Source organism: Cucurbita pepo, chromosome LG16, assembly GCF_002806865.2.
Source record: "Cucurbita pepo subsp. pepo cultivar mu-cu-16 chromosome LG16, ASM280686v2, whole genome shotgun sequence".
NCBI lineage: Eukaryota > Viridiplantae > Streptophyta > Magnoliopsida > Cucurbitales > Cucurbitaceae > Cucurbita > Cucurbita pepo.
This window is the reverse complement of record NC_036653.1, coordinates 328,121-352,677: the sequence shown is the minus strand read 5'-3', so window position 1 is coordinate 352,677 and position 24,557 is coordinate 328,121. Positions and strand designations below refer to the sequence as shown.

At 36.7% G+C, this 24,557-nt stretch overlaps 2 protein-coding genes across 2 annotated transcripts; both read right to left on the bottom strand.

Annotated features, from left to right (window-relative positions):
• Positions 1-497: 497 nt before the first annotated feature.
• Positions 498-23,006, bottom strand: LOC111776999 (pentatricopeptide repeat-containing protein At2g01390). Its single transcript, XM_023656432.1, has 5 exons — positions 21,786-23,006; positions 20,615-21,698; positions 19,107-19,233; positions 18,652-18,657; positions 498-508 (listed from the first exon to the last, which is right to left on the bottom strand). The coding sequence occupies exons 1-2, from the start codon at positions 22,555-22,557 to the stop codon at positions 20,692-20,694; spliced, it is 1,779 nt and encodes a 592-aa protein (XP_023512200.1). The 5' UTR covers positions 22,558-23,006; the 3' UTR covers positions 498-508; positions 18,652-18,657; positions 19,107-19,233; positions 20,615-20,691.
• On the bottom strand, positions 3,823-6,683 carry LOC111777000 (calcium uniporter protein 2, mitochondrial-like). Its single transcript, XM_023656433.1, has 2 exons — positions 5,852-6,683; positions 3,823-4,702 (listed from the first exon to the last, which is right to left on the bottom strand). Exons 1-2 carry the CDS (start codon positions 6,437-6,439, stop codon positions 4,220-4,222), a joined length of 1,071 nt encoding a protein of 356 aa, XP_023512201.1. The 5' UTR covers positions 6,440-6,683; the 3' UTR covers positions 3,823-4,219.
• Positions 23,007-24,557: the final 1,551 nt, after the last annotated feature.

Below are 24,557 nucleotides of genomic sequence, written 5' to 3'. Positions count from 1 at the left end.
AATGTGTATGGGACTTCAGTTTTCCTTAAGGCTTGTTATGAGTGTGTCAAGATCATAAACCTGCATGGTTGAAAATGTACGATTGTGACATGCCGCACATAAAAACGACTTCAAGTTGGCAGGTCGGAGCACGGGTCAACAAGTCGAGCTATGGTTTGGTTCGTGGATCGGACGACAAGTCAATTCGAGTGTGGGCTGGGTCCAAATCGTGGGCTAGTTATGGGTTTGGACCATGGCCTTGTGTACACGTGCAAGCTAAGCTAGGCATCTTGAAGATTTCAGCTGAGGTTTAGGCGAGCCACGGGCGGGTTGTTGGGTTCTCCAAGCTTGTGGTAGGTTCGGTTTCAAACCTGCGATATGGGCACTACTCCTTCCAAAGCCTAAAACGTGTAGCTAACTTTAATATTTAATTTTTCCACTATTATAAACATTTTTTCGAATGCGAAAATTGAAATTTCTTCAAAGAAAAATTAAGATTATAATTTTGTATCGAATAGATCCATCCATTCTTAAAATAATAATTTATTAGATTAAAATTTCAAAGGGTTTTTAAAAAAATTTGAGAATGATTATGAACCAATGAAGAATCTTGAATTAAATTCTCATGGTTCCCAATGTGACAGGCTTTTAAGACTTACTTTCCACCTTTGTTTGAGAATTAGGTTCGTAGTATGTTTGGGAATATCCAAAACGAGCTGCCATCTTTGGATTCAAACCTTACATTTGTTTAATCCTTTCAAAATGTGTCAAACAAAGCTTCATACTTCACAACATTCATTTACCACCTCTACACACTCTCCAACACTCATGCTCATCCAATTTAATCACAATAATTTAACTTTATTCAATTCATTCCTCTTCATTCACTTAATCTAAAAAATTCAAAATATTTTCTTGGGATGGTTGAGATTTATGCACTTAATTAATTTTTAATAACGATCTTGATTGTTTTATTTACGGTTTAATATTATCTATTATATAAAAAATTTAAAATTATTAGTATGACGGTGGGCCCGTACATGATTGACATATGAAATCTGTTATATATGGATAAAGTTGAGTGTCTTATTCTATTAACACTATTGATACGACCCACTTTGCATTTGCTGGATTTGGGCAATGAAAAAAAGAAAGTTGTTGACTATAATGGGGTCCCAGAGAGGACAATATCTGCTAGCGGTGGTTCTGGGTCGTTACAAATGGTATCAGAGCCAGTCACCGGACGATGTGCTAGCCTTCTTGCTGTTCCCCGAAGGGGGTAGACACGAGACGGTGTGTCAGTAGGATGCTGGGCCCCAAGGGGGTGGATTTGGGGCGGTCCCACATCGATTGGAGGAAGGAAAGAGTGCCAGCGAGGACGCTGGACCCCGAAGAGAGGTGGATTGTGATGTCCCACATTGGTTGGGGAGGAGAACAAACCACGATTTATAAGAGTGTGGAAACATTCTCCTAGTAGACGCTGGACCCCGAAGAGAGGTGGATTGTGATGTCCCACATTGGTTGGGGAGGAGAACAAACCACGATTTATAAGAGTGTGGAAACATTCTCCTAGTAGACGCTGGACCCCGAAGAGAGGTGGATTGTGATGTCCCACATTGGTTGGGGAGGAGAACAAACCACGATTTATAAGAGTGTGGAAACATTCTCCTAGTAGACGCTGGACCCCGAAGAGAGGTGGATTGTGATGTCCCACATTGGTTGGGGAGGAGAACAAACCACGATTTATAAGAGTGTGGAAACATTCTCCTAGTAGACGCGTTTTAAAGCCTTAAGGGGAGCCCAAAAGGGAAAGGTCAAAGAGGACAATATCTGCTAGCGGTGGATCTGGATCGTTACAACCACTATTAATTCCAAATCATTGGCTATGTAAGTATGCTTGTAATCCTTCAATCGATGGGACACGTAAGCCACAACTTTACCATTCTGCATCAAAACACAACCAAGTCCTTTATTTGAAACGTTACTATACACCATCAAGCCTCAAGTTTGTATTGGCATAGTAAGAATGAAGGTTGTAACCAATCTCCATTTGAGCTCCTAAAAAATAATCTTTACTATCTTCACTTTTCTTAGTTAACTGAGTAAAAGGGAAGGGTATCTTAGAGAAATCTTAGATGAAATGTCGATGGTATCTAGTCGATCCTAGGAAATGATGTACTTCTATAGTAGTGGTCATGCGAAGCCACTTCGTCACGACTTCAATCTTGGTAGTGTCCACTTTAGTACTTTCTCATGTTACTATATGCTAGAAGAGGCAGTTGCTTTTCTCTCACGGTAGTCAATACTCTCCTTAAAATACAACTCGTGGTCTTTTTTCGTCTTAAAGTATATTAGAATATCATCTATGAATACAATAATAAATGTGTCTAGATATTCATTGAACACTCTATTAATTAGACTCATAAATATTGTTGGTGCATTCGTCAATCCAAAGGTTATTACATTGAACTCATAATGTGAGTACCTTCTGTGAGATGTCATCTTGCAAATATCTCTCTCTTCGATCCGATATTTGATCTCAAGTCAATCTTAGAAAACACCACTATACCGTGCAACCGATCAAAACAAGTCATCAATTCTTGGGAATGATACTTATTCTTAATGGTCACTTTACTCAACTCCCGATAATCTATGCACATGTGCATCAAGCCATCATTCTTCTTCACAAACAACACATGCACTCAAGCGTATGAATACTTTTTTTTAACATCTCTTGAAGCCGTGTTTTAAGTTCTTTAGCTATCTGTAGGTGCTTTTGAAATAAGGGTTGTTCCTTATTTGAGCTCGATATTGTACTCAATCTCTTGTGCTAGAGGTATTCTTTGGAGATCGTCAAGAACACATCCAAAAAATCCTTAACTATCGATACTAAGTTTATATCAATCTCCACACATCTCTGTTCACATTGTGAGTCAATATGCCCAATTGAAAAGCATAAGTGCTTACAGTTCCTCTGTTGAAAAGTTCTCTCCCCTCAAATTGTTCTTCCAACTTCAAATATTTGTTTCAACATATTTCAATCGTGGACTATATCCAACATACCGTAGCCTAGAAGGTCTTCATAAACACTTCCATGTTTAGGACCTCCTGATTTGGATCAGTAACGCCAGAACGTTGCCAACTCTTAATTTTAAATAAAAATCATTCAAATACAACTCAGGGTCCAAGAGTTAAATCTTCAACATGTGAAATAAGAGAACTTCACAACTATTAAACAAAGTGTTTGATAATCACTCGTTATTAGGTATTTTTTCTCTCCTCTCATCGACAATTAACAATTGCGATCCTGGTTTCTACATTTGTTCAAATCTCGAATTTTTCGAAAGAAATATTTATCTATTTTTTTCTTTTTTTTTTCTTTTATTACAAGCCCTTGATCCTATAGCTAGAGTGGTCGTTGGTCAACAGGGTCGAGTTGTAGTCGTTAATACCTAATCATGGTCATCAACCCTAGATCCAAGTTATTGGTCATCGATCTCTGGTCATCACCAATATGGAGTCCTCGGTCGACAACGAATGGAACAGACGACCGGACCAGTGACCAGTGACCACCAACTCAAATTTGTCCTACCAGAGGGATGTTTATCTTGAAGAAGAAAATCCTATATTCTTTCCAGTTGAGCGACAAATGGTGTATATCTGGAGGAAGTTATGGGGAAACTTCTAAAATGAGGTATCAAGTCAAATTTGATACACTCTAGATCCCTCTTTTGTGTATTATTTGCATTCAAATTTGACCAAAACTTAGCGATCTTTCATCATATAATAATATTCATTTGCTGTCAATTAGACTTTAAAATGTTCCTATGAAATAGTTCAAAGGGACAAAAACAAATGATGTTGAATACAAATTTGTACACTGTAAACTTCAAGGGAATCAGATCAGAATGCATGTCTTTCTCTATATCAATACCAATGGGCCTCCAATTCTGAAGTTTGAACTACTTTTGGCTCCTTTTTAACTAGTAAATGTTAATATTTGTGGGATTGAAGAACAAAAATGACTATTAATGGACGCAGCCAACCTATTTTTGCTCCTACCAATGTGGATTAAATAACAAAAAAGGATTGAGTTTTGTTAGAAGAGGGGACAATTCTATGTACTCTGTTTACAGAAAGCCGCCGCACCTAATGAAAAAACGCTATAAAACTGGCAGTGAAACAAAAGCTTAGCATCGCACTGCCTATACTCTTTTTATTTTTCAAGCTCTGTAACTTTTTAATGATGTAAAGATTCCAACTCATACACCTTAGAGTCTGAAGAGGGAAGTCCTTGAGCTGAGGATTTTGGTGGACAAGCTGCTTTACAGAGTTCGTTGTAGCGAGCGATATCGAAATTCTGAAGCTTCATCAGGCGCTTCTGCTTTGTGCTAAACCGGCTTTGGAAGAAGCCCTCGAAGGAAGGCTCTTTCGAGGTCTTGAGGAAGAAGGTATAGCCAGCAATGAAGTAAGCTGAGGTGACATAGAAGCAAATTGGCTCCATGACATCCCAAGTGAGCTCCCAGAAGGTGAGCCTCATGAATGCAGCTGTTTGAGCCACGAGGAGGCCCAGTCCGACCCAGAGCTCCCGACGTACGAGCATTTCAGCTTTTTTGTCGATTACAGCTTTCTTCGTCTCCATTTCTTCAAGCTCTTCCCTTCTAGCATCATCATTTGGAATGACTGGTGGTAAGGGAATTAGGCCTTCAATGGCCTTAGCTACCTGAGGTCAAACAATATGAAATACTTGGGTAAAACCTTGAACTACCTATAGCATATTGATTGTTAGCTCTAATGGTTCATTGGATGAACTTGGACAGCAGCCACACAAAATTAGTACTATATATATATATATATATACATAAACGATTAGTATTATACTTAACAAAGGAGGGGGACCGGATCAAAATAGGACAGCTGAAAGCTGAAAAATTACAGTGTACAAACAACTTAATAGAATCATAATTCAGAAAGAACAGGGTCAGATCAAATATGGCTGAGGTTGTTTTGATGTTCTAGGATGAAAAGCTTTCAAAGGTTGATCAGAAAATCAGTAAGTTTCTGGGGCAGGGTGTTAAAAGAAGACACAAATTAGTCGTAAAACTTTTCTTTGGCAGTGAATCCTAAGACTAATCCCAAAAATAATCATGATCAAATTAGACGTTGTTGTTCATCTAAAGCTAATAAGACAAGGCCTACACATCTCTCAATCGGAATCCCACAGATCAAAACAAAGTTCAATGACTTCCCTTCCATCCTAAACCTGTCGTCTTCTCCCCCTCTCTGTACTCTTTTCTGGTAGGATTCTTTGCTTATAAGATAAACTAAAACCCTTCACGGTTCCCAAGAGAATTGCAGAGTTTTTTCTCCACGAGCTTCAAAACCCATTAATTGAATCAGAAACTATGGTCAATTTTTGGTATTTCTAATAAACCTAAGTGTACCCATAAGACACATCTCCCCTTCCCCTACCCCTACCCCTATAACCCAACGACCCCTGAATGATCCATATCCATTGAAGCTAGAAAGTGTAACAATCTTGTCATTGAATGAATCGAAGGGCGTCTATATGATCCTTCAGATAACTCATCTCAAACGTGGAACCCCTTTTTTACGTTTTAGGTCTGTCCTGCTGAAGAAAACAAAAGAAAAAAAGAATAACCAGAAAAGAATATCAGTTCTCGGTAGACTTCAGGACTAGAACTTTAAAATAAAGATCTCCTGAAAGAAAAGTAAAAAAAAAGGGAACCTATTTGGTAAGCGGCATCGAAATCTGTAGAACTCAAAATCAGCAAGTAACCAAAAATATCTCTAATGCAATTAAGAAAAGTAAGCTAAAAACTCAAATCAAGATGGGAAAACAACAAATCACCTGTTCAGGCCTGAGGTACACAACGTTTCCTAAGACAATCACGGTTCCGGATTCATCGAGCATTTGTGCAGTCTCAAGGCCCTGACCAGGATCATCACATCCCTGACCACAAATCCGTACGAATTCAGAGTGCGGAATCCATGATTTCTGAACTTCTCTCAACTTCCTCTTCACCATCTCCATCCGCGCTACTCTGAGCAACTTCCTCGCATCCTCAACCGTCAAACCACCCTTCAAATCGGACCTATCCGGATCCGAATCCAACGAATCGCAAGCAGGGGGACGAAGGCAATCGAGACGAATTCGATGTGGAGCAAGCCCAAGAGATTTGAACTTCTCCACCATGTTCCCTCCAGCCGCCAGTTCCCGGAGTTCAGGCGAAATCGCCGGCTGAGAAACAGCTTTCTTGTGAAGAAAGCGACGAAAAACAACATGATCTCCAGGATCATGAGCAATGTTCGCAGTATTGGTGTTGGGAGGAACACGAGCCGCAAGCGAAGACGACGAAATCCGGCATTTGGTAAGAAATTGTTCAGAGATTTTTGATATGTTAAAGAGACGCTGTGCTAGGGTTTTCTTGTACGCCATTGATGAACAACGCTAAACAGAGAATCGATTCGATGGCAGTAAACAAGAGAAAGAATCTAGAAATAGAGCTACGGAAATCAAAACAATGAAGAACAGAAAGATTTCTCCGTCGATATTTCGGATCAAATTAATGGCTGAGAACAATCACCGGGGCGTTTCACTGCGATCGATCATCAATCCCAAACGCCCAAATTTATAGGTCGTCGCTCCACTGCCTTCCAATTCCGTTTCCGATTAGAAATTAAATAAATAAATAAATAAAATAAAATATGGGAAATTGATTCTTTTTTCAATCCAATTATTTAGGAGAGATAAAGCCTTCACCAAAAAAATAGGGCAAAAAGACGCGAGATTTTGTAAAGCGTGACGTAGCCGAGAAACGGCTTAACTTTCCCATGTCATTTTTAATCGCCACGTGGCGCTATACGAGATAATCGTAATGAATTATCTCACGGTATCTGACGAAACGAGATGAGTTTTTAGAGATGTGTTCACGTGTGCTAATATCTACTTGTATACTCTAGGACCCCGTGAATCACCGTACACGTGGTTGGCTTTAAAAACTCCCTCCTTACGTTTGGACATGTGTTCCACGACCTTTTTCTAACTTCCACGAATTAAACTTGTCAAGGTTTAGAATGAGACCTCTTGCTCCCATTTTNTTTTTTTTTTTTTTTTTTTTTTTTTTTTTGACGAGGGTTTGAATTTTTGACTAGTTAAGTTACGCTCGTGTTAAGCTTAAACGACTCTTTTGCTATTCAAATTCATGTCCCGAGTGTTTTTCCTCAACCAGTTTGAGTGACCAAGCTTCATGTCCCGACTCTTTTATCTAATTTTATCTTGTCGTGTACACTCAATATCTACTCAAGCTCTATTGGCCCTCACCTAACCCTGTATGACAAACTCCTTCGACATATGTCGACCTTTCATCAATTTTTTCCAGGGCCTCAATGCTCTATATGACGATTAGTGTTCAACCCTTGACCATTTTATGCAAGGCCTTGAGTTGTGCATCGAACCTTGACCATTTTTACGAAAGGTCTTAATGACTTGGTAACCTATTGTCTCTTTCTCGAGAGCCTCAATAGTTGCCTTTTCAGACTCATCACACCAACTCTTAACCATTTATATTCAATGCATTTTTAGTCGATTGATGTCAGATATTTTGTTTATTTATGTTTATCTTAGTATATGAGTTTCTAATCTAACTTGTGATCATTATAATGCTCGTTATGACCTCGAGATTTTCTACTAGAGATTTAACGTTTTATGATGCATGAATTTATGATAAAGAAATACTCCGATGTATGCCAATAATAAGATTAATGATAATATTTTGTGAAGGAAATAGCTACAATGCATCATGAGTTATGTGCATCACGAGATATGAAATTGTGAAAACGTGCTCGTATGGCTATGAAGGAGAGTGACTATATGACCCCTTATGTGTTTCGTGGTGATATGGTCACAACTATGATTTTGCAGAACTTTGCGATAAGTGGTGATAATGGGCCCCTATGTTATTATGGCGATATAGTCACAACTATTGTAACGCCCGAACTCTAACGAGAATTAATTTTCTCGATTTTTTCTTTTAAGATGAACCGTCAGAATTTTGTTAAGAGCTTTAAAGGTCAAATTTGAGGATATGGTAGAAGATAAAAGTTCTCGGAACAATCTCGGAGACCTAGAAAAAAAAAATAGTAGGAAAAAAGAAAAAAAAATGCTCAAATTCGTGTAGAGGAGACTGAATTTGACCGAGATTCATTCACAATAAACTCTTAATAGGCTGAGAAGATTTATTTTGGCTATCGGAATTGTTTGATTCCGTAAAGAAACGAGGAAGAACAAAAGGTTAGTTTTTGGATTTTAGTTCTCAAGTTTTCCTCGAGACCCACGAGTTTTTGATGGAATTAGGCTCTCTAATTTTAGTATGTTGATTTTGGAGTATTTTGGCACGTTTTTTGTGAAAGAATCTAAAGTCGAATCAGACCAGAAGTAGGAGTTTTGAGAAGCCTCCAAAAACGAGTAAGAAAGTTGATTTAGCCAACTTCGAACTTGAATAACTTTGCCTATAGTTGATAAAAATTCCAAGAATCATGTAAATGGAATAAAACTCTATAATTACGTGAACAAATCAAGTTGATATGAATTCAGAAGAAAAAGATACAAAAATATAAAAAAAAAAGTCAGAAAAATCACTCGATTCTAGAATTTGCAACTGCGCAGGCGAACAGGGAAGAGACGTGTGTCACACATCGAGTGGAGAAGCACGGTTGCCCCAGTGATTTACACATGGCACGCTGCAAGTGGCACAATGCAACCAATCTTGGAGGTAACACATAACCAGTCCAACCAGCGGGCTAACCCGAAGCTGCAGACTCGGTTCGTTCGCCCAATTTGTGAACTGCGTTAGCATCTGATGACCTGAACTGACCTCGCAAGCGACACGTATCAACATAGAAAAATCTTACGGAATTTGTGTGTCGCTAGACTTAAACACATGTTGTTAAACTTGTAGTTGTCAATCAAGGAATGATGCATGGTGTCACGCTCCTACATTTTTTACCGCGAAGCGTTATGATCTTGACACGCTCACGACCAGCCTTAAGGGGAACTAAGTCTCATATATATTTTTTGCCCCGGCTTTGTGGCTTCGTCAGACCTTAGGTGAGGTTTGTCTTCGCCAATCGAACATCGCTTGTGCGGAATCCAAGCTTGTTCAACCACACACGCCGCCTGCACGTGCATGTTCAATCGTCTGCGACACATCCGACTTGCCTCTACACCAGGCCAAGTCATTCGGCTCGACCTTGCCTCTGCTCGGGGCCAAGGTCTATCAATGCACCATTGCATCTCATCTTGCCATCTCGATCTTCATCGACATGGCCCATATGTGTTGACGTCATCCCAAGTCTCAGGGTGTCGTCGGTTATCGTAACTCACTCGGTCATGCCATCGAGAATGGACTCGCGTGTCGTTCATCTCATCGGGACTTCCCAAACATCCATCCATCCGGGTTCTATTAAGGCATTGGCCTTCCCGTGCCCGTGCCATGTCATTTACGGATACTGTGTCGGATAGCGGGTGTATGTAGCAACCTCCAACACACGAGCTGGAACGCAATACCGGCACACTCGTCTCGACACGCTCGCCCACGCTGTGACACACGTATGTGCCACATGGTAGCTCACTTAGGCCACAGGGCCCAAGAGTGGCAGAGAGCTAACACCATGGTACATTTGAGCCATTTTCAATATTCCAGGCATAGACATGATTTTGGTGAACGATCATACGATGTCATACATTGTCCGTCCAGTGTCCGATTGACACCATACTTGGCGAGTATTCATACTTCATATGGATGGACTTAACTTCCGAACTGCATGCCCAAATTCCCTCTGGAACCCCGACTTTCGAGGTTAAGGCCCGAGATCCTACCCGGCCCTTCAACAAGCCTATCTTCGCCCCTCTTGTCTATTTGATGTCTCCATCTTGCTTATGTCTCAACTTGTCTTCAATGCCCACTTCGTGTGGTGTGTTAGATGATGCACCGTTCTCCTCGGTCGCATCATGGCACTCGTCTAGGCTCTCGCGTGGCCGGGTGGGCGTCACTTGAGGGTCGCCGCTTCTCTTGTCGCAATGTGAGGGTCACAACCTACTCTCTTCATAGTTAGGTTGTGACACATGGCACGCCTAAGGCGCAACTTCCGTCCCTGCAGACGCGTGACGCCTGAGTGTGGAGGCATCACATGGAACCTCCCACTCATGCGTAAGGACACATGGGGGAGCGTGCAAGGTGCTTTTCAATATGTTAAAGTCAAAATTTGCCATTTTTCGTCTCAGTTTCGATACAAACTCTAATTTATCTTGAATTAGGACCTACAAGTGAGTTTTCAAGAAATTTTGAGCTTCCAACAAGCAGAAACACAAGCTAGGGAGGGCATGCTTTACTCTGATAAGTAGCCACACAGATTTTAGACAAGTAATACCTGTGGGAATTGCTAGGACGTTCTAGCATGCTAGCTTATCTTACCTAAGGTAGTTAAAATATGCATGTTTAAGACTTTAATGAACTATTTGGGTAGGTATGCAAGTACGTTAAGGAAAATTATGAAAATGCCCCTAGTATGATAACCGAGGATGCATGTCTATTAAATATTTTTTATTGTACTAGAATGGAGGATGGAAAATTTGTGATCTACCCTACGGGTGTTAGATGGGCATTATCTTCCTGTTGAGCAAATTTGAATTGTATGTTAAATTGTATGTTAGGTTCAGGTGAACATATGTATGGATTATCAATGCTTAGTTGATTGATAGGAATATCTCCTATTAAGTCTATATGAACGATTAGATCATGATTTCAATGCACTAGGTGATCAATAGTATATCTCCCTAGTAAAGCATGCATGAATCAGAATAAGTTTAGGGCGGTAAAACTAAAGTGGTTTATACATTGTCTTAGGTCAATACATTTTTAGTACGCTGAGCACCCTACGATCATGAGCAGTGATTAGAGACTTAGGTGCACCTTGAGATTTGGCTTAGCCACGAGGAGCTAATCCTTAAAGAATTTCAAACGCGAAATGTGACCTAATCTGTCTAGACTCCCTAGAACCTAATAAATTTTCACGACACCAAGGAGAACTATGAAAACTTCTAAGATCGATGATAACGTGAACGAAATCTTTTTAGGAGACTATGGGTAGGATCTCGCCTTGGTAGAGGACGAAGGACTACATATATAGTGACCTGAAAACTCACTACTGTATGTTGGGTATAATCTTCCTTGGGAGGAGATGAGGGACTACACGACATAAGAAACTACCAATGTATGTATGATAACCCGCCTTGAAAGGGGACGAGAGACTACATTAGTAGATAATACCAGGAATCGCTATGGTGTGTATTGTTGGATGAAAGTCCCACGTCGGCTAATTTAGAGAATGATAAGGGTTTATAATCAAGGAATACTAACTCCATTGGTGTGAGACCTTTTGGAAAGTCCAAAGCAAAGCCACAAGAGCTTATGCTCAAAGCGGACAATATCATACCATTGTGGAGAGTCGGGTTCATCTAACATATATAATAACCCGCCTTGAGAGGGGACGGAGGACTTAATGTTCCCACGAACGCTAATCAATAAATAAAATAGAGTAATGATTATTAAAATGTATTGGAAATACAAAGATAATTTAATATAATCAAAGAAAAAAACACGCACACGCAAAGTCAATAGGGGAGAAAAACGTGGACCAAGTGGAGAGAAATTCAGAAGAACGGGAAGGGCGATTAGTGGACCTTCCCACCTGCCCACGATTCTATTTTTCCATATTATATTAAATAAAAATATATCTAAAATTTTTATTTTATCTAAAAAAATAGATTAAATAAAAAAAATTAATACCCTTCCCCTATTTTTTTTTTTTAAATCTTAAAAATATATTTATGATTATGGCATTATTTAAAAAATACTCATTAAATAATATTATTATCCTTTATATTTATTAAAAAAAATCATTTTTTTACTATCGGTCGACATCTCATAAATTATTTCCAAAATTTTTTATATTATTTTTAAAAGTTTATTAATATTTTCAAAACACAATGTTAATAGCAAGAGTATCTTTTATTTTTTTAAAAGTTGATTTTTTTTTCTAATTTTTTTTTTTAAATTAAGAGTGTTAATGAAAATTTTGAAAATTAAGAATGAAATCGAATTAAATGTTAATAAAAATTTATTTATAATAAAAAATTAACATTATTAAGAAATTTAATTTAAGATAGTTATGAAATATATTTTATATATTAATAAAAATTTATTTATAATAAAAAAAGTAATATTATTAAAAAAAATTAATTTAAAATATAAAGTTAGTTATAAAATATATTTTATATAGATGTACCCTGTGAATTTTTAAGAATTGGTTGACAGTATATTTTATCTCATCAATATATTTTATCTCGGGTCAGTTGGTAGTTTGTATGTTATTTAAATGTTATAAACGTTATTAGACTTTTCGTCCTACTCTTGCTTGTGATCCTTAACAAGTAAGGGGTTAAAGTCTTTTATATCATTGGAGTTGGTGGGTTCAAGTTTGGTATTTTCAAAATTATTTTAACCACATTATTATCATGGATCAAACAAAATCCTTTCACAAAATTTTCAAAAACTTCCATTAAATTAAATTTACAAAGAAAAAAAAAATTAAAATTTTAAACGGTTTTTAATCTCATTTATACCCTTAATCTTTCAAAACTTTAATAATACGTGTTGGAAGATGGAAGTCCCACATCGGCTAATTTAGAGAATGATCATGGGTTTATAAGTGAGGAATACTAACTCCATCGGAATGAGGCCTTATGGGGAAGCCTAGACCAAAGCCATGAGAGCTTAAGCTCCATAAGTGGATAATATCATACCATTGTGGAGAGCAAAGCCATGAGAGTTTAAGCTCAAAGTGGATAATATCATACCATTGTGGAGAGTCGTGTTCGTCTAACGTGGTATCAGAGCCATGCCCTAAACTTAGTCGTGCCAATAGATTGGTAAATCCTCAAATATCGAACAAAGAAAACTTAGTCGTGCCAATAGATTGGTAAATCCTCAAATATCGAACAAAGAACTCCAAAAGAAAAGGAGTCAATCAAGCCTCCTCGAAGGCAGTAAAAAATGACTAAGACTCCTAAGGAGTCGTGTTCACTAAGACTCCTAAGGAGTCGTGTTCGTTTAACATGATACATGCCCTAAACTTAGTCGAGTCGTGCCAATAGATTGGTAAATTCTCAAATATCGAACAAAAAACTCCAAAAGAAAAGGAGCCAAGCCTCCTCGAAGGTAGTAAAAAATGACTAAGACTCCAAAAGAATCGAGCCTCAATTAAGGGGAGGTGTTGGATGATGGAAGTCTCACATCGGTCATGGGTTTTCGAGCCTCAATTAAGGGGAGGCGCACTTTGTTCGATGGGAGGTGTTGGATGATGGAAGTCCCACATCGGTCATGGTTTTACCAGTGAGGAATACTAACTCCATTGGAATGACCATTGGAATGAGCAAAACCATGAGAGTTCAAAGTGGACAATATCATACCATTATGGAGAGTCGTGTTCGTCTAACAATAAAGTTTAACGGGAATTCAAATTAAGAATCAATTAGAACAAAATTAGGGAATAACAATGTTAATCCTATGATATTAATCCTATAAGCACTTGATTGTAATACTTCTTTGTTTTATCTTTAATTTATTTACGGGATGAACTTAATTTGATGCTCTTATGATCGGGTTAATTTAGTTGACCATTATGAAGTTTAATTCTAGTCGAGAAATTGATTTAAAGCTTGTCCACGATACTATATATCTTGAAGTATTATTTCAGCCAGAAGAAAGAGTACATGTTTTTGAGGTTTCGAATCATGAATGATCTAACAATTTTGTTGAAGAACACGACATTCAAATCTAAATTATACGAGAACCCCAAAAACAATAAGAATTAACCTAAGGAAAAGTTTTGTAACGGATTACCTTCATGATCAAGATCAAAAGTAAAGAAAACTCATTTATAAACTCAGGATTCGAATGACTTTACCCGATAATCTGATTAAAGCTACTTGAATGATTCTAGCATGCAAATCAAAATACAAACAGACTCATGTGCAACTTTCATTTTAATATCTAAAATCTTGACACCCAACAACATGAATGAGTATTTATAGCCTTGAAAGTAAACCTCAAAATAACCCATGGTTGAGTGAAAGGTTGTTGCTCTCATGTCTATCAATACTCTAATGATCACTAACTATTTGTAGCTTAAAACCTTAAAATTATACTCTAAAATTAAAAAACAGAATGAAACCTTCGTAAATCCAAACATATGTGGTACAATTTCTAAAATTGAAAGTTTTTATCTTTTTAAAATAAAAGGTGACTCGATGTAATTCATACATTCAAATACAAATACATCCACGAGGGTTAATACAAAAAGTGTTTACAAAACTAAGTTGATATGAACCAAGAGGCATCAATCATACAATATGCTTAAACGAAGATGTGAAGAAAATATTGTTGAAATTATCAAAAGATATTTCAATTCATGACACATTGAAGAAAAATGAAGTTTCGTGTTATAAATTTTGGGTAGATTACAATTTAGAGTAATTTAGAGTTGTTGTATTTCATTAATGTATTTTAAGACTTTTTATTTACTTTAGTTACAATTACATAATGGTTAATTATGGTCATTAAGTATGAATGTTACAACTATGGAATGCCTTGAGGCTGTATAAAGCCATGTATGTTATATTTGTAAGAGACTTAGAAAATATGTTAAAAGAAGCATTTGTGCTTTTCTTTAGCCAATGGCTAAGTTTCTTTGCAATTCTATGTAGTTTAGGTTGCATGTAGAATCATTCAAGCTCGACATGATCAATCTTGCTTGTGGAGTGATTCGAATCTCAAACAAGTGTTTGAGATATTTGATCAACAAGAATCATTCAAGCTAGACATGATCGTTCTTGCTTGTGGAGTGATTCGAATCTCAATCAAGTGTTCTTGCCTTGAGATATTCGATCAACAAGGTAATCTGAATCTTACTCCCCTTGTAGTGATTCCTTATCTTATCATAAGTTCTCGACTTAGACCTAGCTTGATGGTACTACTTCTGTGTTCCTACAGTTTAGTAGAGTGTTATTAATGCTAAGGGCGTACTAGAGGAGATAGGAGGCGAGGCTCTAGTGACATCGTTCACACTGGTACTAGACTTGTTAAGCTTTTAAAATTTTTAGAGATTAAACAGACCAGATCACACATCGGTTGGAGAGGAGAACGAAAGCTTCTTTATAAGGGTGTGGAAATCTCTCCATAACAGACACGTTTTAAAAATTTTGAGGGAAAGCCCAAAAGAAAACGCCTAAAAACGACTGATATTCGAAGTGGATTAGATAAAATTAATCTTCATATTCATTCTCTTTCTTTTGCTTTGATTTTGTGTGTCCTTCGATGATTTTAATTAATAGGTGGAATAGTATATATTCTTATAGATTTCCTACCTTTAACGTCAACAAAATGTTCTCATCTCTATTATTTGTATTCCCATCCTCATAATTCATAAGTGCCCAACTTGTATTCCTATTACAAGTTTTATAAGAACATGATTCAAAATCTTCATATTCATGCCCATCAAATAAAAATTGGGTGATATTTGTATTAATATTTGATATCAATCTACCCGAATAAACTACTTTCATTATTGTTGAACTTAAATTCGATGAAGTGAAAGTTTGTACGCTTGTTTGTCTATTTTTCTTTTTTGACCGGTAGAGCTCGAGACAGAGTGATCAATCACTGATGGCTTGCCCTTTAGACGATGCATGTCCATCAAAATAGAAAGTCACTGGGTTGTAGCATAATCGGGGGGCCACCAACCCTAGATCTCATCCTTCAGATCTGCTATGAATTGATTGGTTCTAATCTTCTCGGTAAGCATAAACTCAAAAGCGAATCAGGTCAGCCAGCATAATTGTCCATTGATTTGGGGGCATGGGCCACCAACCCTAGATCTTATCCTTCAAATCGGGTATGAATTGATTGGTTCTAATCTTTTCTATAAGCACAAACTCAAGAGCGAATCTGGTCAACCAGTTAAATTTCTAAGCATAATTCTCCATTGAGCTGTCCCTTATTTCAGCTTCGAGAAAGCCATTTGATTCTAAATTCTTTAAAAATGTCGATAAAAAATATCGAGAACATTTCAACTTTTTAAATATAAATATAAAAATCATACGCTTAGTGATATTTTATTGATATATGTTTACGTTTCATCTAACTTTCATAATATAGTGATAATATTTTGTTGGAACTTATGTCTTAAAGTCTCGTAATTATTGATTTATTTTTAATAATTAGTAATATTTTTTTATTATTTATTTGCAATATAAAGTTATCCATTATATGAAAAATCTAAGATTATCCGTATAATTTTATCTAAAATTATTAGTGTAATGTTAATTAGTATGCAGTTAACATACAGTAAAATCCAAATGGTTCATGTGGATGAAGATATCCTGTTACAAGTTACAATGAGTTTGTATAACACTAAACTATAAAATATTTAATCTTTCTTTATAACCCGTTAATTGAAAAAGTTAGTATTTGACTGGATGATTACATGTAACTCGATTTAATCTAAAGTGAGTTATAAAATTCTGTCGGTGAGGACTTATCTTTTGAAATTACAAACAACTTATGAATGATGGATTTGCATGAAATGATTATATCTATGAACACAACTTTAATTTGCATGAAATGATTGGTTGAGATACTTTGTTATCGTGCGGTCTTAATTTCAAAGTAGAGAATGCTTACACGTTAAAGTGTGGCAATATTTATGGACACGAAAATCCAAGATTTAGAGATTGAGAATATGAATAAGAAGCTAAGGAATTTGTTCAACAAATTGATAGGCAATAAAGATGGGGCTGTGAGGACCCGATCGAGTGAGATATTAATTGAAATGCAATGCTTAAGAGATTCGTTTCCAGTCATTTCAAGAACTCAAAAGGAATATATCTATTGCAAAATTTCTTGTTGATAAGAGATCGGTGGATAAGATGAGAGCTTTTAAATGCTCTTTATTCCGGAAAAAAATCGAGATTATATGAATTTGGATCATAAACTTTCAATTTCATCGAACTAAAACTCTAAATTTAATTTAAATAAGTGCTAATACATAGATAACATAACTATTAGAGGCAGAAACATTCATTTAAAATAGTTCATAAATGATGCCATGACCTAACGTTTGAAGTAAAATCTTTAGAACACAAAAACATACATTTGTAACAACATAAGAAAAATAAAACAATATCCGAATTTACCATAATGCTATAAAGTAGACAAAATGCAACTCTAACATTGGTTTCATAACCTTCACCGTGATACCACAATCGTGATACCACAATCATCCGGTGTCTTATATTTACTTGAAATGTAAGAGTAACACATGACTTAAATATTTGAAGAAATAATCAATAACAGTGAATAAGTAAGCCCACTATTGCAGACGGGGAATTCAAATATATACAACATGATGGGACCTATCCTTTTTTAGGATATCATGGTATGACCTTAAGCATCTTTCGAGTTCGACCAAGGTTGGATGTGCAGTACTTATCTACACATGGTCCATGCTGCGAGCATAGACCCACCAATCAAACTTGCACACTGTTGGGCCTAGCTCATCAGGCTAGCACTCGTTAAGGGGCTCTTGTCGATCACCACAAAGAGAAATGGCCCACATAACATAATGACAGAACATAAATGTTATAAATCAAAAGTCGTAATTTGCATGTTTGTACTCGTTATAATGGAGAAGTATCTCGATGCATGTGACAGACAAATATGTATGAGATCCCTATAAATAATCAACGATAATTATGACGCAAACAAACCTTCATTATTCTACAACATACTAAATCAATGAATTATGCATACATAATTTCATCAGAAAGTCTCTCGATGTTCTTTTGACATGGATGTAAATGGAGAATGCAATTTCATACCGCGCTTGCATCGTCATCCCTCGTCCTTGCAAGCGATCAATGACAATAGGGCATCTTCACCTCGTTGTGTTGACATCCCTATGATCCCAAGACAAAGGCTTGCTCACCTTTCTTTGTAACTCTTCAAATTTACCTCCAGTTTTTCCATTGGATAGCAATCAAACTTTGGTGAAAGTCCCNTATCTATCATTGCTGTGTCTATGCCTACTTTAATGTGCCTTGGTTTAAGCATTTAAAAAGGTTTCAAAGTAACAAATTTGTTAACAAGCAATATCTTCTCGAACACTTTTTTTTTTTTTGCCTTTCCATTGTTTTTCTCCAAAGTTGGGTATTCCGCACAATTTAAACTCATAATTAGTGAAAACTTTTCTACTTCAAAACAAACTACCTTTCTCAAGCTTAGAAGATATTATCCGCTTTGGCCCGTTACGTATCACCGTCAGCTTCACGGTTTTATAACGCATCTACTAGGGAAAAGTTTTCACAACCTTATAAATAATACTTTGTTCTCCTCTCCAACCGATGTGGGATCTCACAATCCACCCCCTTGGGGCCAGTGTCCTCGCTGGCACACCACCTAGTGTCAAGCTCTGATGCTATTTGTAACAGCCCAAGCCCCCTGTGAGTAAATATTGTCCGCTTTGGCCCGTTACGTATCACTGTCAGCCTCAGTTTTAAAACGCATTTACTAGGAAAAAGTTCCCACAACCTTATAAAGAATACTTTGTTCCCTCTCCACAATTAAATAACCTAATTATGTTAGGTTTAGTTCTTTTGTATGTTCTTCTAATTAAATGAAGCATTAGTTAGGCAGGAAAGCTTCTGATCTTTAAGCCTAACATGTGTCCAGAAAACCTTTCTTTACATAGCTTCAACATATTAGGAAACAACAACAGGCAGTCCTTTTCTTTCTTTCTGCTTTTTCCTTTTTTCGTCATTAAAACCAATAATGGTTAGCTTTTATTTCTTGTTGATTGATGACGATAAATCAACTATTGATTAGCGTGATGTTGACTATCTTATTGGTATTCAACAAGGCAGCAGTACTTCAAAGTTATGTTGAGGACAGTATTTCAGCTAATTTATATAAATGTAATTGAATACTTACCTTAAATATATATCATCTTCTCCATCAGTTCCTTTTTCTTCTCATATAACGATGATTCCATCATTTTTGCTCCCTTCTTTTCATCATAGTCTTCATGACTCTATTCTGATTCTACGCCTCCATTGTGCTGTTGAGATTGAGTGAAGTCCATAACAAAGTAATGCACAGAATACAATAAGGCTAATATATTAGCAACCAAAAGAATAAACTTATAATGACTGTAATTATTAACTTAAACATGAGAAATAATGACGTTCATAATGATTGAATGAGGAATGTACAAAAATGAATGTGAAGTTAATCAAACACTATCATTGTTTAAAAAACCAAATGAAAACTAGAGCTTTCAATCAAACATAAAAATATCTTTAATTGGATTGAATATAATTGAATCTAACGTAACAAAATGTCTACATTTCATTTGAGTGTGTTAGGAACTTGTATATTCGGAGATGAGCTACCCCAGAGCGCCGAGGGATCTAAGAAGTATGGACACTTTAATTTGGCTAGCATGTTTATGTCAGACAAACGGACAAGTAACGGACACTTGTTAGTGAAATAAACGGGTTAGTCATTGACTGTATGAAGAAAATGTTAAACCTCTAGCTTTTTGGTCTACCTTAACCACTCGAGGTATGGTCAGACATCTCATCTTAACGAGCCTTGGGAAGAAGAGAATTGGTGATTAATACTTCAAAAGTACCTTAGCAATTACCAGTAATGCACCTATCGAACCTATCGACTGCCTTCTAAAGGAACAGCCTGGTTGGCCTTATTGCGAGACTTTTGAAATGGAACCAAAGACGAACAAATCTTCGAGACCTTTTCAGTTGGGGTACCCATTCTACTTTAGACAATCGTACTTGCGGGCTATTACTTTCCTCCATAAAGCATTCTCCTCAGTCATAAATCACCATGACTCCATCAACTTCTGAGTTATCATTAGATATGGTTTAGAGAAATCAAAATCTAATTAACAATATTCAAGGAAGCACACGCTTTACAAAGTGTCTGAATGACCATGTCCGTGCTTCCTAGATGATATTATTTAGGCCAATGGCATCCTTGTGGCCTTTCCATAAGATATTTATGGTAATCTTTTCCAATCTCTTAACAAATTTCCCAGGGTACTTGAAAATGGATGAGAAATAAAGAGGAAGGTTTGAAAGAATTGCGTTCACCAAAGATACGCTACCGCCTGTAGATGGATGGGGAGCGTGAATTTCCTCTCATAGCAACTTGTGCTATACCCATATCTAGATGGTCGTAAATTTTAAGCCCTTTGAGCTTAGAGACTGACAAGAAGAATTTTTCAAACCTCATGGATTAATTTATAATTTTAGAAACTTTAGGGACCCAACAGTAAACTTTAGGGACCAAAAGTGTATCTTGCCTCAAGTAGTTAATGAGTATAGAAACCTAAATTTTAAAAATAAAAATAAAAGAGGTAAAAGTTGAACTATTAAAACCATCTTTAAACTTCAAGATAATAAACATGCCATACGCACCTGAAAAGCAAAGGTCGTAAACATGAGTACCTAAGCAGCCACGACCAGGAACCAATGCAGGAAAATCATTGTGGGCCTCAAGATACAAATTCCCCAAAAAGAAGGTCACAAATCCTTTCTTCCTCCAATATCGTACCGTGATGAGAATGATGACTGATCTCGAAAATCTTCTTCTCCCTTCTATAAATATCTAATTCAGCAACTCTATCGCTCTTCACAAGACCACTTAACAGCACATTATATGTGCCTAATGATGGTGTAAATCCTTTCTTTCGCATCGTTTCGTAAATTTTAAGTCCTTTACCAAAACTTCCAGCAGAGAAATAAGCAGCAACCAAAGCAGTGTAAGTTGCAGTGCACTTCAATTCTTCAGGCAACATATTAAAAACTTTCCTTGCATATTGAGGTTTTCCAGCTTTGCCAAGCCTATAAAGTGTAAGTGTGGCATGATAGAGTCCAAGGCAATGCCCTTTCGTATACATTTCCTGAACAACTTCCAACAGCTTTGAGTATATACTTGATCGTATGAGAAGCCCGATCAAGCCAAGATACAGATTTCTCTCAACTTTAACACCATTTTTTAAACAGTAGTCGAAAGCCAGCAGAGCACCATTAGGTCGATTACGTTTGCAATTCACCTCAATAATGGATAAAATAATAGAAGAATCCAACTGTATGTTCTTATCTTTCATCCCAATCAGTATGTGGTCAACAGCAATAAGTTTCTCCTCCTTCAACAGATTTGCCACAAGCTCATAATCTACACTGGGAAGAATAACATTACAACTTGTACTAACATCCACAACCTCACCCTTACTGACTGATTCAATTTCTATATGAGGATTAACTTGGCTGAGTAGAGTAATACTTACAGAACAACTTTTTAAAATTTCATGTGCTTCAACAAACACAGGGTACCGAAGCACAAGGCGTTTTTCTTTCATGTACTCAAGGATTTGTGTCATTACTAGCATCTCCCCTGATTTACAGCATTTCTGAATCAATATATTGCAAGCCGCTTTATCAGGATATGCTCCAGCATCTTGCATTTTGTGAAAAATATCAAGGGCTTCTTTGCCTTTATCTGAAAGGACAATGAAAAAAACAACTGTTAAAGACAATTAATAGAAACTGATGCAGCTCACTAATTTGCAAGAGTAGAGAAACTCACCCTCGCCAATAAGGTATTCCATTAAGACTGTGTAAGTACAGCAATTTGGAGATAGCCCAGATTGAAGCATCTCCTTGTATGCATCAGTAGCCTTCCTAACTCGGCCATTGTCCAACAAAATCTTTATATAAGCAGTATAAGAAACTACCGTCGGATAGCATCCATTGGCTTTCATTTCCTCCCAAACCCTTATAGCTCCATCAACATCTCCCGAATTCGAACGCCAGTGCATTAATGAAGTATATGTAACTGCATCTATCTTTATCCCCTTCTCCTTCATCTGTTGAAATACATAATTCATGGATGAAATCCTCCCAGCTTCCCCAAAAATATCCAGCATCGTTGTGTAAGTATAGTGGTCATGCCTGAAGTTTTGCAGCCTAGAGGCCCAATTGAAGAACAACCATGCCTTCTCCAATGGAGGGTGCGTTTTCAGAACCTGGTTGATGAGATAAGAGTCCCATCTTATAGGGAGCGTCTCGATGTGTCCTTGAGCAAAACCCCATGAACAATTTCTCAGAATATTGTATATGTTCCTCACTGTATCTCTAGTGTAAGGCGTTGGATCTAATTCTTCCTTCTTAACTCCCTTAGTTCCCTTCCTCAACTTTCTATTGAATCGTGAGAAGGGTTTTTCTTGTTTATATTGGTGAGAGGAATGCAAACATTTAGAGGAAATATTCTGATAAACTCTTTTACAAATGGCAGAGGTAACCACATAGTTACTCATAAAAAAAGAGAAATGATTCGAACAACGCATGAAATGGACCATAAAATAAGCTTTTTATATAAACATAAAAGAAAACAATGGCCGCAGTCAGAAAATTCTCCAAATCGATCGAAAAGAGCCCGTTCTATCTCTCAATTCATATCTCCCATTTTTTCATCCTCACTAATCTAATTCAGCTCTCCACAATCGCGCCAGAATCAAGCAAAGTGACGTTCATTATAACACCCGAATTCACAACCAATTCAAAAAAAAAACAAAAAAGAAAAAACACCTGGCTTGAATTAGGGTAGTGATAATGGCGGCCAACATGGAAATTTGTGTCGATTTCGGCGATAGGTATCGAGACTTGAGAGGTGGCCCATAGGAACTTCAGACGAATTTGAACTGGCAGAGTAGCTCTAGATGAAAGAAGAAATACAGAAATTGATCATCACAGTACTCGGGAGGACGAACCATTGATAAGAGAAATCGATCGCATGGGCGGAAATGGATCAGGCTCACGGCCCAAATGCCGAACCCACTGCCCAATCTTTTCTATAAGATTTCAAATTAAATAATTACATATGAAATATTAAAATAAAATTAGTAATTGTTAAATTATTTTAATTAAATCAAAATTACATTTTTAATATAATATGGGTTTTTTTTTTTTTTTTTTTTTTACAACTTTTATTGATAAAAAAATTTATAATTAATTAAATAAATGTAAGCAAATAAATTGATGTAATAAAAAAAATAATTTTAATAATAATAAATAAATTTAAGCTTGTTATTGAGCAATAAGAAATTAGTGTAACAATTTAGTTGATTATGGAGTATTTCACTATTTTTAAGGATATAGAATCATTGTGTAACTCAGACAGCCAGATGTCATGTTTGTTTAATGAAGTTCGGGTATAGCGTTTTCGGAAAGAAATTCAATTAAAAACGCTCAAAGTGCATTTTTTTTAGTTCAAACGCTATCTACCTCGTTTCTTGATAAAAACGTAATTGTTCTTGAATCATTAAACTCAATGAGAAGAAAACTACAAGATTATTGAACGGAGCAAAAACTAACGAGGTCTGAAACTAGAGAAATGAAAAGGGGGAAGAAAATGCATGTGAAAGGGACCAGTTTGCTAGAGGACTTATTGAAGAAATTTGAAGCTCATTAAGGACCCGAACCGATGAGTAAAGTAACGACCGAGCCAAATATGTAGCACCTTGAGACTTCAACAAGGTTAATTTCTTTTTAGTGAACCCGCTCCAACAAGGGTTCGTAGTAGTACCTTTATGAGTTGATGGAACTAGGTTTTGAACCCGAAAAATGCATGAACTCTACAAGAACTTGATGAGCACCTTGTGGGTATGATTAGGGGTATGCAACCACTTTCTAATCATGATCCTACGTCCCATGACGTAAACATCATAAAGAAGACTACAACCCTCGATCTAGCCAACTAACCTCTATTAGAGAATCTAAGAATAGTGTTCATAACGATTCGATGAGAACTATGGATTGGAACTAACGTTGGGGTCGCGCTTTGAGAACCTACTAGTTATAAGTCATTGATGATGAAAAATGGCTCAATCGACTCGGTTTAACAATTTGGACACCGATCCTTACGTTTTTTACTTTTTCGAAGCCGATTTTGACCCTAATTAAGGTCAGTACGATACTCTATTTCACAATTTTAAGTTGAATTTATATTAGAACTGTGAAATACTAACGAAATGCAATGAATGACCTAATAGTAAATGATCTTCAGCGACATTTGGAGCCGCTTTGAGGAACGAAAGCTTAACAAAACTCAAATTTAGAGAAATGCTGGCCAAGACCAAACAAGTAAGTGACCTTACTATAGGATAGGCTAGACAATTGTTTGATGTATGATGACACGTGCCTAGTGGTACTGACACGTGTCATTTATGCTTTATGCTTATGATTCCTTGATGATGAATTATGATGTATGATGTATGATGACGCATATGAGCTATATGATGACGTTCGATGATGTTTTACGATGATTATGTTGTGTTTATGATGACATTGCATGATGATG

Excerpts from the sequence above, each read along its gene's own strand:
- LOC111776999 (XM_023656432.1), bottom strand. The coding sequence starts at position 22,557 with ATGGTCCATTTCATGCGTTGTTCGAATCATTTCTCTTTTTTTATGAGT. Across the intron at positions 21,699-21,785 it reads GGAATACCTTATTGGCGAGG|ATAAAGGCAAAGAAGCCCTT; the intron begins GTGAGTTTCTCT and ends TTGTCCTTTCAG.
- LOC111777000 (XM_023656433.1), bottom strand. The coding sequence starts at position 6,439 with ATGGCGTACAAGAAAACCCTAGCACAGCGTCTCTTTAACATATCAAAA. Across the intron at positions 4,703-5,851 it reads TGTACCTCAGGCCTGAACAG|GTAGCTAAGGCCATTGAAGG; the intron begins GTGATTTGTTGT and ends GTTTGACCTCAG.